At 34.5% G+C, this 18,316-nt stretch overlaps 3 protein-coding genes across 3 annotated transcripts; all 3 read right to left on the reverse strand.

The window, feature by feature from the left end:
• Nucleotides 1-844: 844 nt before the first annotated feature.
• On the reverse strand, nt 845-3,955 carry LOC148927064 (putative disease resistance RPP8-like protein 4). Its single transcript, XM_089056233.1, has 2 exons — nt 2,154-3,955; nt 845-1,196 (listed from the first exon to the last, which is right to left on the reverse strand). Exon 1 carries the CDS (start codon nt 3,601-3,603, stop codon nt 2,242-2,244), a length of 1,362 nt encoding a protein of 453 aa, XP_088912359.1. The 5' UTR covers nt 3,604-3,955; the 3' UTR covers nt 845-1,196; nt 2,154-2,241.
• Nucleotides 3,956-4,385: 430 nt separating this feature from the next.
• On the reverse strand, nt 4,386-5,416 carry LOC148927065 (putative disease resistance protein At1g50180). The gene is made up of 2 exons (XM_089070284.1): nt 5,184-5,416; nt 4,386-5,094 (listed from the first exon to the last, which is right to left on the reverse strand). Exons 1-2 carry the CDS (start codon nt 5,414-5,416, stop codon nt 4,386-4,388), a joined length of 942 nt encoding a protein of 313 aa, XP_088926410.1.
• A 3,996-nt stretch (nt 5,417-9,412) lies between these two features.
• On the reverse strand, nt 9,413-10,291 carry LOC148927066 (putative inactive disease susceptibility protein LOV1). Its single transcript, XM_089070285.1, has one exon. The coding sequence runs from the start codon at nt 10,289-10,291 to the stop codon at nt 9,413-9,415; it is 879 nt and encodes a 292-aa protein (XP_088926411.1).
• Between the last annotated feature and the right edge of the window lie 8,025 nt (nt 10,292-18,316).

The raw sequence follows: 18,316 nt of genomic DNA on the forward strand, positions 1-18,316 counted from the left end.
ATGCTGTTCAGAACTTATATATATGACGCAGAGAGCAAGTGACTTGGTGGAACAATGATGGGACTGTTTGGATGATGGATTGCCTAGATGCCTGCATTTCACTTCATTTTTTGGAAATTCTTCATGATATTTTTGTCAAATTGGAGCTTCAAGTGTGTCTAGATATCCATATTATCCTTAGTTTGAAGAAGGCCAATAATATGCACAACTCATGTACCAACATTTGTGAGAGATTTAGAATTTCGCAGTAATAATAGGCTGAAGTTATCACATTTATAATTGGTGCTGCCTTTTTGAGCATTATGGTTATTGACAACTTAAACTTCAACAAATTGTGTGATTGAAAATGCATTTTTGAGCTGATTGTGTTTGTGTTTGATGCTATATAGGCAATAGTTTATCTCGAGGAATGAAGAGGCTTATGATTTTCGAAAATTGCAAGCTTTGGTTTCTTCATTTTATCTAATTATTCACACTGTCTACTCTTGGTTTTACCTTTACTACATTTCTCAATAGCATAGTTTTTTATTGTGAGTATTTTATACAAAAAGAAAATTGTACTAAGTTGGACAAGAAAAGAGGTAAAAGAAAAGAGTTAAAAGAATATCATGAAGGTATTCGAGTACATAAAAAGAATTCCAAAAATACAAATAAATAGCACAAGTAATGCACATTTGAGCTACACTCTTAAAACAATTATATGTTCCTGATTATTTTAGAACCCAATTTAACATTTATCTTGAAAGCATTACTTCATCTGTCCACAAAAACTATATACTACTATATAACAATAATAGCATTTGGTGGACACAAAAACCAAATCCACCTAACATTCAATTGTGGGTATTTGAAAAAAGAGAATTATAACTCGTACAAGAAAACAAATTGATAGAATACTATGAGGATATATGATACAGGCCAGAAAAGATAAGTTCGTATTGCTCAACTTATATAATGGAAAAACATACCTAAACCTATGTGGTTCGACTCTCGTAATTTGATCCGAGAAAGAACCACGAAGAAAACCTAGATGAAAATAATAACAGACTCGGTAACAAGACTTAAAATAGACTCAACTCTATAAAGAAATAACTAAACATAATCTTGGAAGTTGGAGCATATGATGTGGATGTCAGTTGCGGTGCGGATGTGTTGGAGCCGATGTAGGTGGCTCGGGTGTTGGTCGTGGAGGTGCCCTGGAAAGCCTAATTATTAATATGAGAGTACATAACCATAATTCAACAAAGTCTTATCATTAATTGAGCCAATAAATGCGAATAAGCAAGTCTTGAGAGCCTTCACTAGGAAGTTATCATCTGATAAAGAAATTAAAAATAGCACAGGTCAAGATCATTATGCATATATATAGCGGGGAGCACTAGGGTGCCTCCTTATTTAGAGTCACAACGTACATCCAATCTGGTGCTGCCATGTGGCACAAAACAAGCAATATTTTAAACACAAAAATGCAATCGAGTTGTATATGCATTTCCGCAGATTGCATTTTAGTTGTAGGTAAATTGCATTTTATAGTGTTGAGTTTTGCATTTTCACATAAATTGCATTTTATATTCTTAAGTTTTGCATTTTCACATATATAAATGCAATCCGCCTATATATAAAATGCAAATTAAACAGTCAATATCTAAAATGCAAAACTTAACAATAAAAAATGCAATCTGTATATAACAAAAATGCAATCTGCCGAAATTCATTTATAGCTTCTACAAATATATATTGCATTTTAGTGTTTACAATATTGCATTTTTTGTGCCACATGGCAGCACCAAATTGGATGTACGTTGTAACTTTAAAATTAGTTGTTATACTAGTACATAGTTAGTTATATAGAAAACACAAAAGAGAAACAACTTCCCTAGCCAATATATACATAATTCCTATTTGGTTGGGTAGATAACTCATTTAAGGATGAAATTCTATGACCAAAAATGACTAACTCATCTAAGATGAAATTCTATGACAACAATGACTAACTCATCTAGGAATAAAATTCTTTGTTCGTAGAAATGACTAATTCATCTAGGGATGAAATTCTATAAGCAAAAATAACATTTTTGTTCATAGAATTTCATCTACCCTACCAAATATAGCGATAGTATATAATTAATAATGTATGCTCACAAATTTATTACCTCCAAAAACATCAGGCACTTGCTCCTAAATTCTTAGCTTACGGCCAAAAATCTTCTTCACAAATATATTCATCTCATAGAACGGACCCTAATATATTCTTTTCTCGACAAATGGCCCATAATCTTCTCCATTTACTCTCTCTATAAATTCTCTTGGCATATTCAAGATTTCCATCTCTCGAAGAGAGGAGGAGAATCTCAAAGCATCTGGAACCTTTTCCAAATTGGGGCACCCGTTGATGAGAAAGGAAGTAAGTTTTGGCATTGCTCCTTTTTCCACTTCCCATTTCTTTAAATCTTGCAATGTGTCTAACCCAAGCTGCGTGAGTTGTGGAAATGAATTTGAACGGAAAGTTATTGTTTCTGCCATCTTGACAAAATCCCATAAAGTTAGACTTTGCAACATGGGATACTTGCCAAACTCCTCCACGTCTACCTTACCCTTGCAGTTATATAGTCTCAAAGTTACTAAATTCTGACACATCCCTTGTTTGTAGTATGGAAAACCGCCACTCATATTGCATTCAAACATTGTCAAAGTAACCAACGATGGAGACATCAACCCCTCATTTAAAACCTCCCTACCTTTCTCTGAACTTAGATCACATGACTCAACCTGAAGACAAGTCTCACGTAATTGGCTATTTCTGTTGCTCAGCACAATTGACATGCTATCCACATCACAAACTCTAACATGTACACTCTGTAGACTAATCAATTTAGGGATATCTGCAATGTAAGTTGTCTCACTGCTGATCCGTTCTAATGTCTCCAACTCATATAGCCCATCTAGTCTTAGTTTCTCCCCTCCAATGACCTCTATGCCATGATATGGGAGAAACAGATGCTTTAGTCTTTTCATCTTACAAATCACATTTGGCAATCTAATTACATTCCAGACTCTCAAATCTAAGGTCTGCAGGTATCGCATGTTGCATATGGTCTTTGGTAGCTCACCCACCTTAGAGTTTTGCAAACTCAAGTATCTTAAATGAATAAGTTCGCCCACCTTGATTGGTAACTTTCCCCCTTCAAACTCACAACCTTCTGCCACAAATATCCTCAAGTATTGCGACATCTTAAAGTCAATCGTACTCTCTTTGAAGCCAATGGTTCGTAAAATTAAACCATTTTGGAAAAGCATAAACGATCTAAGACCTTTAACTTCCTCTAACCCACTTATACCTGACACTTCACGCTCAAAGTCACAACTGATGGCTAATCTACTTTTGTAATTGCCAACAGATGGAGGTATTACTAACCTTGTTTGAGTAGGTGAAAGAATGTCGGTCAGATATTTAGAAGCATCAACGCGCTTCAGAAACTTTTCTTCTTCAGCTTCAGCTTTAGAAGAGCAGAGATCATGCATCAAATCATGAAGCCCACATGTATCGAACTTGTTTAGTGGAGAGTAGTAACTACTTTTATGGAGTTGAACCATACACCTCATAACAAGTTCTGTTAGATATCTTTGGGCCACATCTCTTAGAGTCTCGTGTCCTTTATCTTGGAATCAATTTTGTGATCCTCGGGAAAACATGCTAAATAGAGGAAGCATGGTTTCAAGTAATAAGGCAAGGCATCATAGCTTAACTCCAGCACCTGTTTTACTATTTTGTATTCTTCAACACCTTCTCCATGCCTTAAATATAATTCCATGTTCGCATTTACCTTTTTCCATTCTGGTAAATCGTATTCTTTTGCACGCAAAATCCCTCCAATAACACAAATTGATATTGGTAACCCTTCACACTTTGATACAATTTCTCTTCCAACATCTTCTAAAGATTTTAAATCTGTGTCAACTGATCACAATACACAAAAAAATAAAAATAAAATAAGATGCAGATATTCAATTTATTCTTAAAGAAACCAATGAAAGTAAATAGTGCTCTAGATCAATTTCTAGGTGTGGGCAGTATTACAAGACGGAGTGGTACAATTCATCAAATTAAAATGAATGGAGTGCTTATGATTATTTTTATCTCCCTTCCTAACTTAATGATTGATATCACATAGCATTGCCACGTTGGTCTATCAGCCTTAAATATCAACACAAAGACATTCGTATATCAATATAAGGCAGTTAATAAAGCTATGTCTATAATTTTAATATACAAAATCGAATCGAAATAGTTATACGTTCTGTATTGGAAACTAATTTTACTATAATGTGACCCGCCAAACATGTTTAGTAATGCTATATTTAGATGACATTCTCTAATTACACAATTATAACATCGAAGAGAGAAGAGAGTTAAACTTCAGACCTGGAGATAAATTTGCTACTTTTTGAAGTAAAGCCCAACCTTCATCTTCAGTAAGAAACTTCAACTTGTGAGGTTCGGATTGTTGATTAGCAATATTCTGGGAGCGAGTGGTGAGAATGACATTACAATTCACCGGAAAAGCTTGCTTTATGATCTCCCAATCATCATTATTCCAAATATCATCAATCACCACCACAGATTTCCTCTCCTTCAGAAAACTATGTATTCCTCTCACCAGCTCTTGCTCTTCCATGCCACCAATCTCTGCGTTTCTATCAAGTTGTTTCAAAATATCACCAAAAACGGCCTTAGGTTGAAACTGTTGGGTGATGCAAACCCATGCTCGGGCATAAGATTGGAGGCCTGCGTGGTTGTAGACCTTTCTGGCGAGAGTAGTTTTTCCGAGACCACCCATCCCATATATCTTCACCACTCGCTGCTGCCTCTTTTCATCCTTCACCTTTGAGACCAAAAGCTCGATGTCACTCTCCATGCCCACGAAATGAGGCTCAACCTCATGACCATACGTCTGCCTCAACATCCGCTGCCGCTCATCATCTCCCTGCCTCGAGACAGATGAGCTTTCTTGTCCCAACTCCGACTCTAACTTGTTAGTGAGCTCGGCCAGGGCTGATATTATGTGGCGAGCCTCATTTCCAACTTCGTGGATACTGCAACATTCAAGAATGATACAAATGTTTGAAATTTTTCCTTGAGAGTCTTTCGTCCTTCCTCTTCGGATTGCACTTCAACGGCATACGTTTCGAGCAGATTCTCAGCTTTTTCCGCCAGATCTTTGAGTTGGGAAATGTAAAGCTTCAGAGATGGAGAATCACGTCTCTCTCTGTCAGCTCTCATCAACAAGGCATGGATGCTTCTCAGATCTGCTTTGACTTTCTCAACATCACCGCTCACACTAAGCAGAAACTTAGTTTCTTCAACCAGCAAATCACGAAGGATTTCCAGAGCAGCATTTGCAACGAATTCTGCCATTCTATTTTTTCTCTGTTTTCTCTCTTCTTTTTTTTTTTTTTTGCCCTGCTTTTGATCAGTAACTTAGCAATGCGAAGATCCACACATACTTGAGTATGAACGTAGTGGGACCTCTGGAAGTAGGCAAGCTTATTGAATGTTATATTTTAAATTTGATTTCTGTATCCACGTTGTGGGTCCCATTTTCGAGCATTGGGAGGCCGATATGTTCTTACAAAAAGGTTGAAACCTCATCCTTGCCGACAGTATTATAAGGGATGTTCAATCAGGGTATGTAGTGGCCCGCTAAAGGGAAGAGAAGAAAAGCCATTTGTTTCGATACGTGTTTATTTTATGCGATTCTTTTCCGCATTGTCATCGGAAAAAAGGGTTTTTCTTCTCTCCGTGGCTATGTCATCATCGTCAATAATGGATCGTCATATCGATTAATATCCCCTAACCCTTGCTCATATTTGATCAATTGAATGGGAACAGCATTTGAATTTTGAGAAGATAAATTGGTATTTTGCAAAGAAAATTTGAATTTCACCCATAGAGATAATGAATTGAAATAAATATGATCGCACTAATGCGACATAAAAATGAACAAGTAGGTAATTTTTAAGTGAAAAAACTGATGACAGAACAACTATAATCTTTACATGATTCTAGAACGCATACTCCATGTCTTGTTCTCATTTATGAATGTGAAAACTTGCTACCTAACAACCAGCAAACCGAGAAGGGTTTCCAGAAACACACTAGTAGTAACAGATTCAGCTATCCTATTTTTTATTATTTTCTTATTTTGTGTAGATTAGTAGTAGTATAAATTAGATCTTGTGTTATTGCTTACTCTATTTATCAACGAAATAATGTCTCAATTATTATTTTGAGATATCTACGTTTTAAAGTTTTACATAATACAGAGGACGAGACCGAGTAGTTTACTAGTGATTAACGTATTTCCAATTAATAATGTGATAGCTATAACCACGTTGTGGGTCCATTATTATTTATTATCTTCGTGTAGTACTAGTACTACCTTATCTTGTTTCAATAATTCAAGTGAAATGTTGTGTTAAAATTCTAATATTTGGTCCTACATCAGCTTGGTAACGATTCTAGTTCACCTATAAAAGTATGGATAATCCTCCCCTTTATAAGGTTTTTTAAGGAGTGAGTGGTCCATTTCTGATACGGTGTCTTTTCTCTTTCGTCACTTTAGGATCACGATCGTCCAAGGCTAACTATTCCGTCAAATTATAACATTTAATGTTTTTTATCCCAATTTTGACCAAATTATCATTTTTGTTGATAATTTTTTTAATAAATTCGACAATATTAATTATTATTAGAATAAAATTATATTTAAAAATAATACTCCCTCCGTCCCACTTTAGGAGTCCCAGTTTACTACTTTCTGGTGTCCCATTTTAGGAGTCCCGGTTGGAATATTCCATTATTGGTAATAGGCCCCACATTCCACTCACCTTTTCCCATTCACATTTTATTATGAAACTAATATATAAAAGTAGGACCCACATCCCACTATCTTTTTTCACCAAATTTCCTTTATATTTCTTAATACCCGTGCCGAACTCAACCGGAACTCTTAAAGTGAGACGCAGGGAGTATAACTTTTATTTCAAAAACCTTAGTTCTCATTCACGATATTAATCCTCTTCTCCTCTTTCTTTCATCCACAACTGCGTTTGAAGCGAAGAACCCTAGTTCTTAAATGACTCAACTGCGTCAGCTATCGAGCGTTCGAGCTACAGCTGAGGGTCTGGGTCCGACGAGTGGCAGCCGATGTAATAGTACCATCAAACTCACCTAATTTTTGAATTAAAAGACAACTACCATCAAGCTCACTGTAACATCTCGGAATTTAGAACCCTAATTTTAGAGCGCTGAAATTTATTATGATGTGAGAGATGTGAATTATTTGATAAGTGAATTTATTGCATGAGTTTCTGTGATCGGGAAGTTTGAAAAGTCAAATTTGTTGGCTATGTGACCTGACATGTGATTTATTAAATTAAGAGGTGAATTATTTGTTTAAGGGTGAGTGAGAATATTAGAGAAAATTTCCATAAGTAATAGCCACCTAATTCTTGTGAATTTTTGAACCCCTTTGATTTTTGGAGAATGAATTCTATTTTTCCGGATTTTATTTAATTCTTGGGGTATTTATCTAAATTAAATCCAAAACCCAACTATTCCTTATTTCCAAGAGAAAATTTACAAGTTATTTTCAAAAATCACTATGTTGGTAAGGAAATAATATTTTGCTTATTGTATTGATTCCTTGTTTGATTTCCTTCCATACCTAGAATTTAAATATTCTACCAAATCTTTCCATACCTCAAGAGATCTTGACATACCTTATTTTAGTTGATATTAAAAATCCCTTCCTTATTTACAAGGCTAAATATATTTATCTTCTTCTTCCAATCGATTCCTCTTCTTTCTAACCGATTAATCGGTCTCTTGAACCCTCATGCATCTTGTTTGAGTGAAAGTGGGATAAAAAGGGATATGTAAATATGTATGCATGTGGTGTGTGTGTGTGTGCGTGCGTGCGTGTTGTGTGTGTGTGCGTTGATGTTAGCAAAATACTCTTGTGTGACATATGTTGATGCTAAATCTAGAGTTGAGATGTGAATGGAATTTATGTGATGGCCTTGATTAATGACAAGATAAATCGATGGGAAAAGGGAAAGTGTCGAGACATGCATGAATTAAGGGTTGTGTTGAATCTAATTTGCGATGTATGCCTATGTGATTAAAAGGTGAAACCTCGGTTGCGAAGCCGGATAACGGAAAAGCGAAACTACTTGAAATTTAAGCAGTCGAGGTGGGCTTTATTCTTAAACTCTCTCATATATTGAAATTTTTATGAAAGTGGAGAGTTCGGCCACATAACAGTTTAACTGTTATGCCATGCCTATGTTTGTTTTATTGTGATATTGTGTGTCTGATGCCTAATTTGTGAGTTCGCTCCATTGGGCTATAGGGCTATGGATATGATTATACGAATTTGGGTCTGAGTATGGGCCGCAAACCCTACCTGGCTGTGTACACGAGGGGATAGGGAGCCGTCCTTACTAGTCGTCCGGTCTCGTGGGCGAAAAGCGTGGCCACGCTTTCGTCGCACTATGGAAAGAATAAGATTGTGATTGTGATATGTGGAAATTGATGAGAAAATGGGGAGTTATTTTGACTGGACAGTCTACGGAAAATATTTTGTGATACTCGTGATATTCTTTATAACTGCTTAAAACTCGAGTTCACTATGGTAAGGGTGGCATAACTTGATAAAAAAAATGTTTTGGCCACGAGCTCACTGGGTATTTCAAAATACTCAGTCCTGCACGTGTTTTTCTTATGTGCAGGTTGAACGATGACGAGCGGTGGCGGGTGTTGAGCATGTTAATTAATTAAGATGGATATTATGAACTTCAAGCGTAGTTTTGTCTTCATACATAGCTACTCTTTCTTTTGGTCGATTTCCGCTGAGTTTTGATACACTTTAGAATTTATTTTGGATATTTGCGTCTTTCTTTCGATTTGAGGCCTTATACTTTTCTTGTGATTTTTATTTTGAAAACTATGTCATACTTTGAGATTTTGATCGTCATTTACGATACCCCTTTCCTTTACTTATTGAAGCTTCTAGGTTAAGTCGTTGAATTATTGCTCTGATATTTCCTTGAAAGGATTTAGTCAAAACTCTTTAAATGAAACCCTAGCCTATGTTTTGTTGCTTTAAGTCAATTTGGTAGCATTCGCCCCATTTATTGTACCCTAGGAGGGCGGGCTGTTAAAATTGGCATCAGACCTTCATTCTAGTGATTCACTCATGCTCTCGAAGACAAGTTGTCTCTTTTCAATATCAAGTAAAGAAATTGAAGGTAATACAAATTTAGGAAAAAGAGAGGCGAAAGAGATTGTTTGAAGACTGGGATTAAAGAAGAGTATGGCTTCTCGGTCCATTGTTTGAATTGTCCAACCCTAAACCCTAAACCATCCGGAAACTTCTCCAAATTTAGGCACCCAGTAAACCACAAGGAAGTAAGTTTTGGCATTGCTCTCTTCTACTTCCCATTTCTTTAAATCATGCAACTTGTACAACCTAAGGTACTTGAGTTGTGGAAAGGAATTTGAATGGAATGTAACTGTTTCTGTTACCTCGACCCCATCTAAAGTTAGCATTTGCAAACTGGGATACTTGCCAAACTCCATCATGTCTACCTTAATCTTGCAACCCATGAGTGTCAACTGTACTAAATTCTGACACATCCGTTGTTTGTAAGATGGAAAACTGCCACTCATATTGCATTTATCCATCCTAAAATGAACCAAAGAGGGAGACATCAACCCATTATTTAAAACCTCCACATCTTTCTCTGATCTTAGATCACATGACTCAACCCAAAGATGAGTCTCACGTACTTGGCTTTTTTTGTTGCTCAACACAATTGACATGCTATCCTCATCACAAACTTTAACATGTAGACTCTGCAGATTGATTAATTTGGGGATATCTGCAATGCAACAAGTCTCACTTGTGATATCTTCTAATGTCTCCAACTCCTGTAGCCCATCTAGTCTTAGTTTCTCCCCTCCAATCACTTCTATTTTATCTTTGAGAAACAAATGCTCTAGTCTTTTCATCTTCCAGATCACGTTTGGCAATCTAATAAAACCCGATAATTGCAAATCTAAGGTATGCAAGTATGGCAAGCTGCATATAGACTTTGGTAGCTCTCTCACATTAGAATACCTCAAACTCAAGTATCTTAAATGATATAATTCACCCACCTTACTCGGTAACTCACCTGCTTCAAACTCACAACATTCTACCACAAATATCCTCAAGTACTGCGACATCTTAAAGTCAATTGTATTTTCTTCGAAGGAAATGAAAGGTGGATAAGGGATCTCTGGGAGAAGCATAAAAGATCTCCCCGTTCGACTGAGTTGGCTAGGCTTGAAAGCAAGCTGCAAACCGAGGAGCATTCAGGTGACCTTTAACTTCCTCTAACCCAATTATACTCATAATACACTCGTAGTCATAACTGATGACTAATCTGCTTATGGAATTTCCAATGGATGGAGGTAGTTCTAACCTTGTTGAAAGAATGTTGTTCCGAGGTTCGGAAGCATCAATGCGCTTTAGAAACTTTTCTTCTTCAGATTCAGCTTTAGAAGAGCAGAGATCGTGCATTAAATCATGAAGCTCACACGAATTGAACTTCTCACGTGGACTGTAGAAGTGAGCTTCATGCAGTTGAACCATACACCTCATGCCAAGTTCAGTTAGATATCTTTGAGCCACATCTCTTAGAGTCTCATTCGGTCCTTTATCTTGGTATGAAATGAAGCCTTCCGCTATCCACAATAAATACAATCTCTCTGTTTCTATCTTTTTATCCTCAGAGAAACATGCTAAATAGAGGAAGCATGGTTTCAAGTAATAAGGCAAGGCATCGTAACTTAACTCCAGCACTTGTTTTACCCTTTTGTATTCTTCAACACCTTCTCCATGCCTCAAATATGATCCCATGTTCTCACATACCGTTCTCCATTCTGCTAAAGTGTGTACTTTTTGACGCAAAATTCCTCCGATAACACAAATTGATATTGGCAACCCTTCACACTTTGATACAATTACTCTTCCAATATCTTCAAATGATATTAAATCTGGATCAACTGCCACCAACAAAATAATATGATGCACATATATAGCTTATTCTTGAAAGGAACAAAATAACAATAAGAATAAAAGTTAATTGTGGTCTAGAGTAATTTGTAGAGGTAAGCATCCATTCGAGTTAGAATCCATCAAATAAAAATGTAAAATTAGTGCCTTCACATTTGGGGTATTATAACACACTTAACTTTTTAGTTTGTCCAAACAAAGATGATACATTTATATTTTTGGTAAATTTATATTTCCAATAAATATATCCAATCACTTTTTTCTCTTTCCAATTAAATACTTCTACTCTATTTCTCTGTCAATACTTATAACCACTCTTTATGCTCTCCAATTTACCACATTAACTAACAACTCATAAAATCCCGTGTGTTGGCTAAGAAATGTGTATCTTAACTGAGACGGATGGATTATTATTTTTGAGTTTTTGTCTCACAATTTTTTTGCAATAATACCATATTTGGTGTTGCTCTATAGAAAAACCGAAAAATAGGTTCGGTGTATGGTTGGAGAAGTTTTCTACCAGCACAACTCATTTTTGGTGTATGATTTTATCGGTAACTTTGAACTTGATATATAATATCACGAACTTAAATAGTTGTTGAACTTTTCCAGTCGACGAACAAATCTAACTACATTTAAATGAGATATATAACTAAATCTAGCTTCTAGAGATTCTATAATCACATTACTATCATTTTTAAGGGGTAACTATATCTTATGTGATGTAATAACAAATCACCTTAATATAAATTTTATAAGATAAAATAAATTTTTAGAAAATTTCATAATATCAGGCTCCAATATCCCTTTACATTTTTACCTATCTACTCAATTTGTTATATCCCTCGTTTGATTGATACATATAAATCTTTGTCACCCCCTATTAGTACTTTAAGAATTCATATAAATATATTTCTCTGTTATTTTATTTTGACAAATATACCCTATAAGCATTACTTTACTAATTCATATAAATATGTTATATCTTATTTATTGACAATTATGGAGTGCATTATTAATGACAAAAAGAATCAGAGTGATAACCCTAAAAATAAATCTGGGCCACGCATTTTTAAAATGTGTGGTCTAGAAATATATTCACTTCATCCGTGAATAGGAGTCCCGTTTTTCCGTTTTGGTCCGTCCGCAAATAGGAGTCTCGGTTCATAATTACCATAAATGGTAAAAATATTTCACATTCCACTAACGCATTCCACTCACATATCATTTAAATCTAATATATACAAGTGATACATTTTCCACTCACTTTTCTTAATAATTCTCAAAATTTGTGCCGAAAAGAAATGAGACTCCTATTCCCGGATGGATGGAGTATCATTTTAGCTAACAAGAAGGGTATTTTAGTCACTACATAATTAAAAAGGGTGGCTCATTCACATGAAGATGAATATATAATCTCTTTCTTTCTCCTAAAAATTATCTCAAAACTTTAAATTTTAATAACTTTCTCAATTAAAATTATATATGAAAATAAATATATCAAATTAAAATGTAACTCAACAAAGATTCTAACGAAATATATCAAAGACTGAAAAAAAGATACTATAAGATATAAAGTAACAGTCCGCCCTCCTAAGGTACAATAAATGCAGCGGCTGCTACCCAAAACATACTCAAGGAATTCAACAATGCTAGGGTTTCATTTAATGAGGTTCGACCACAGTGATTAAAGGAAAATACCAGAGCAATAAATCAACGACTAAACCTAGAAGATTTAAATAGGTAAAAGAAAAGGGGTTTCATAAATGACGATAAAAAACTCAAGAGTGATGACATAGGTTTCAAGATAAAATCATAAGAAAAGTATAAGGCCTCAAAACCGAAAGAAGAGTGCCAAATAACCGAAACAATATCAGAGTGTATCAAACTTAGCGGAAAACGACCAAGAGAAAAGTGCAGCTATGTATGAAGACACAACTACGCTTGAAGTTTAAAAACATCCATCTTAATTAATTAACATGCTCAACACCCGCCACCGCTCATCGCCGTTCAACTTGCACATAAGGAAAACACATGCAGGGCTGAGTATTTTGAAATACTCAGTGGACTCGTCGCCAAAACATTTTATTCAATAAGTTATGCCAACCTTACCATAGTGAACTTCGAGTTTTAAGCAGTTATAAAAGAGAATATCACGAGTATCACAAAATATATTTCATAGAATGCCAAGTCAAAATAATCCCCCATTTTCTCATCAAAATAACAATCAAACATTTCATGGTGCGACGAAAGTGTGGCCACACTTTTCGCCCACGAGACCGGCCGACTAGCAAGGACGGCTCCCGATCCCATCGTGTACACAGCCTGGTAGGGCTTGCGACCCATACTCAAACCTGAATTCGTATAAGCATATCCAACATCACATTTAAACGAACATAGGCATGGCATAACAGTTAAACCACCCTTATAACACCAAGCAAGTATTTTGACAAAATAAAAAGAGAGTTTTTAGAGTAAAGCCCATCTCGACTGCTTAGATTTCAAGTAGTTTCGCTTTTCCGTTATCTGGCTTTGCAACCAAAGTTTCACCTTTTAATCACATAGGCACATATCACGAATTAAGTTCAACACTACCTTTACTCATGCATGTCCCGATATTTTTCCCCTTTTTTTCCCAACGATTTATCTTATCATTACTAATAAGCAACATCATGTTTATCATACAAGAATATTTAGGCATCAAACACACACTCCATAAACATCACACACACACGTCGCATAACACACACGCCCACACTCATACATATTCCCACATCCATTTTTATCCCACTTTCACTCAATCAAGATGCATGAGGGTTCAAGAAGACCGATTCATCGGTTAGAAAGAAGAAAAATATGAAGAAGAGGAAAAGAACACTTATGTATAAATAAAATACCTTTTTAGAGATAAACGATCAGTAGAAACAAAGTAGAGACTTGGTTCTTCAAGAATTCTTGGATTAAACTTCAATTCTTCTCCAAAAGATAGCAAAATATTGGAAAGTAGAAGAAGAAAAATTTGAGAGAGAGGGGAGGGGTGGGGGACGAAAATTTTGGGGGCTAGGGTTGGTGTTTCTCTTATTTATAGTGCTCAACAAGATCTTTAGGTAAATAGAATAGAATATTTGGTAAGATCTTATTCTCCATAATTAAATAAATAAATATTATGGAGTAGGGAAGAAGAATTAACAAAAATAGATTCTAGGGCAAGATCCCCTAATTTTCGAAAATTAGGCTCTCTAATTAGCCATGGTTTTGTTTTGGTATATTTCACGAAGTAGAATAAAATATCACGGAGCAAAATAGAAATAAAAATCCTCCCACTTGGTCATTGAAATAGGCGTGTGATAGCCTTGTAAATAAGGCATGAATTTTTTAATATTGATTAATATAAGGTATGGTTAGGATCTCTTGAAGTATGGAAAGATTTGGTAGAATATTCTGATATACTTGGATTTTACATGGTTTTAGAGGGTGGTTATGTATGAATTTGATCATATTTTGTCTATTATTGGACATGTTTATATATACTTCTCTATTATATTGGTATGTTGACCATTTTGTTAAGAATGTGTGAAAAAAGGTACAAAATATGTGGATGTGCAGCAGCCTTGCTTTGAGACAATATTTACTAGAGATGTTGAAGTCCAATCAGCCCATAATGCATATCAATCTCTTCGTCTTCGAAAGAGCTTCGTGTGGGTATCTTGCACGCCTCAATCGGAGTTCAGTAGAAGAAGTCATGGCCGTTACAAGAACACTGCGCTATCCTGAAACTTACACCCGGTCGGGTGGATTATTACACTGTAAATTCCACCCGGCCGGGTACTGTAATTATGCGGGAAATGGCCAGAAAGGGGCCGAAAATGACCACCTGGCCCGGTGAATTTTTCTCTTTGTAATTCTACCCGGCCGGGTACGTTATTTTGGCGTATTTTCTTGCCAAAAACGCGATTTTTGATGGGAGATTAAAGGGAAAACGCCTAGGGTTCACATTCATTCTACACCTACCGCCTCCAACACTCACACACCCCTAAAAGAACACTTTGAGAGAGAGGATTGAAGATTGAAGGCTCCAGATCGGAAGATTGAAGACTTCATTCCATAGATTCATTCCACAGGAGTTCTTAGTATCTATCTCTTATGTCTTTCATTGAATTCTTTGTTTCAAACATGGTTTTTGTGAAGAACATGAGTAGCTAAACATTTCTTGAAGAATTCTTGGTGAAGATGCATTAATTTCATAGTTTTTATCCAATTAATTTTGTTCTTACCTTGCTCTTGTAGTTATTTGATTATTCTTGGGTTTATTCTTTTCAATTGCTTGATCACCACTTGATTGTGTAGGATTAATTAGATTAATCGGGAAATGAAATAATTAATCTGGAAATAAGAATAATTCACACCTTAATGCAATAAAACTCGGGAGAGTTGAGGTTTTGAGTGAGGTCTTTGATCTAATCGAGCTTTTCGGAGTTAGGGGTTTTAGGATTAGAAGGGGACTTCAATCCTAGCACCTAATCTACAGGTTTCTCACCTCGGGAGGGGGTTTAATCGACTTAGTAACTCTAGAGACACCAAAAGGTAAGGCAATTTGATTGGATAAGAGCTTGGAATTGTGCATCGGATCATTGAGTTCTACATTTTTCTCCATATATCTTTTCACTCCGTGTTTACTTGCTTTTATTTATTTACTTGTTCATTTTATGCTTTTCGTAGTGTTAGAACAAAACCAAACTTTTCCTGATTCTCTAGATAGTAGTCAATATTTGTTCGTGGTAGTTAAGTTGACATAAATTAGTCTCTGTGGGATACGATACTCTTGCTTGCTAATTGCTATACTAGCCCCGTACACTTGTGGGTATCACTTGTGTTAAAATAAGTCGAGTCATATTCAAATTCTAGGTATGGAAATAAACCAAAGAAGAGATTAACCAAAATAAAATAATTCTTTCCTTCCCATGGTAGGTAATTTTCGAAAATCACTAAGGCAACAAGGGGCTCGATTTTTCTCCAAAAAGAATAAAGAATAATTGGGTTTTGGATTTACTTTGGATAAATATCCCAAAAATAAAAATTAAATCCGGAAAAATTATAATTCCTCCTCCAAAAAGCCAAGGGGTCGAAAATCACAAGAATTGGGTGGCAAGTATTAATGGAAATTTTCTCTAATATTCTCACTCACCCTTAAACAAATAATTCACCTCATAAATTAATTAATCACATATGCCACATCATACTAGTCAACAAATTTGACTTTTCAATCTTCTTAATCAAACAAACTCATGCAATAAATTCACTTATCAAGTAATTCACATTTTTCACGTCATCAATAATAAATTTTAGGGCTCAAAAATTAGGGTTCTAAATTCCGAGATGTTCCAGATATTGTTTTTGTGTATAGTAAAATCATATTTTATAAATGTTATATAACATTTTATGCACCAAAAATATCATTTTTTTCAAGAAGATAGTAACAACAAACATCAACAGCACTATATTATTTTATAAATGTTATACTCCATCCGTCCAAAAAAAAATAAGGCAATTGGTGTATGACATGAGTTTTAATGTAGAATTGGTAAAGTAAGAGAGAAATAGTGTTAGTGGAATGATGTGTAGGGTTATTATTTTGTTGAAAATTTTCCATAAATGGAACGTGCCCTATTTTTTGTGGACGGTAAAAAATGGTAAATGTGCCCTGTTTTTTGTGGTCGGAGGGAATATATCATTTTACACACCAAAAGTATCATTCTTATCAAGAAGACACTAACAACAAACATCAACAATATCATATCATTTAATAAACGTTATATATCACTTTATACACCAAAAATATCATTTTATACACCAATCGTATCATTTTTCAAGAAACACTAACAACAAACAACAACACCATATCATTTTATATTGTTGGAATTGTTATCAAATTATCTTTGATAATTTGATATATTTTTATAAAAAGATAAGTTAAATTAATAAATTATGTGAAATTTAAAAATTAAACTTAAATATTTGGAGTCTCGGCCTAACCAAGACCCGGGTTAATTTGAACCCTATGTGGGACGAAAATTTGTTTTATATTTTATTTATAAGAAAAAAATATTTAGCTACCATAGTATTTTTATATATATAATGTATTTTTTTTCATAAAATACTACTTTATTTCATAGTAACCTTTATAATGCAGTTTTCGTAAATTTTATTTTTGTAATTTGTTTTCATAACAAAGTTTAAAAACCGATATATAGCTAGATTCTCCAAGACTTGAGCTAGCTAATGAATACTCAAGTTTCACATTTGGCTAAAGTTATCAGCCTACTTCTGTATACAAATCAATTAAAAGCAGCTTCAAACTTTGCAAATTATTTCCCTTGCATTTTAAATGACATGTGACAGATATGACCCACTTCAATTTCAAATATATATGAAGCCACGCACATTAAAAAATTAAAGTGGATAGTTTGATTGGCTTTTTCCATGTATATTTACTAAGTTTTTAATTAAATTTTCAAATATATAAGCAGCCGTTCACAAAAAATGTCAAAAGTTCATTACAAATATATGCTTGAGAATATCATACTCCCTGGGTCCCATACTACCTGCATATTTCATTTTCGTATTGTTCCAAACTATTTGCACTATTTCTATTTTAAATAAAAATTATGGTATTTAATTAAGATATTAGAGTTAGTTCATGTTTCCTTTATCAAGTGTTGCCTTATTACACTTAAAATTTTAATTTAATTACACTAATTACTTATGTTCAAATTTACACTGTCAAAGTGAAAAGTACGAGTAGCATGAGACGGAAGGAATAGTTATATTAATCTACCACCTTATGTCGGAAATGTCAAATATACTCCACATTATTTTTTATTTAACCGAAATTATTTATATCGAGAAAAAAAAAATCAAACTTCATATTTTTGAATCAATAATTCAGCTATTAAAAAAAAGAAAGTTAAAATAGGAAGATGATTAATGTATAAGATTCTATCAATTGCTAATTAATGGTAACTAATTAACCATTCAAAACTAAGACCAATTCTTCACTATTTGATTAGGAGATCTATAATATCAAGTTGATTATATTTTAAATTTAAAATAATTATTAAATAAAATTAAAGAATATTAATGTCAATTCTCTCTTACTAAAATTATCTCAAAACTTTAAATTTACGTAACTCTCT

The sequence above is a fragment of the Salvia hispanica genome, chromosome 4 (genome assembly GCF_029641045.1).
Source record: "Salvia hispanica isolate PSC_SH4W2 chromosome 4, Shi_PSC_v1, whole genome shotgun sequence".
NCBI classification, from domain to species: Eukaryota; Viridiplantae; Streptophyta; class Magnoliopsida; order Lamiales; family Lamiaceae; genus Salvia; species Salvia hispanica.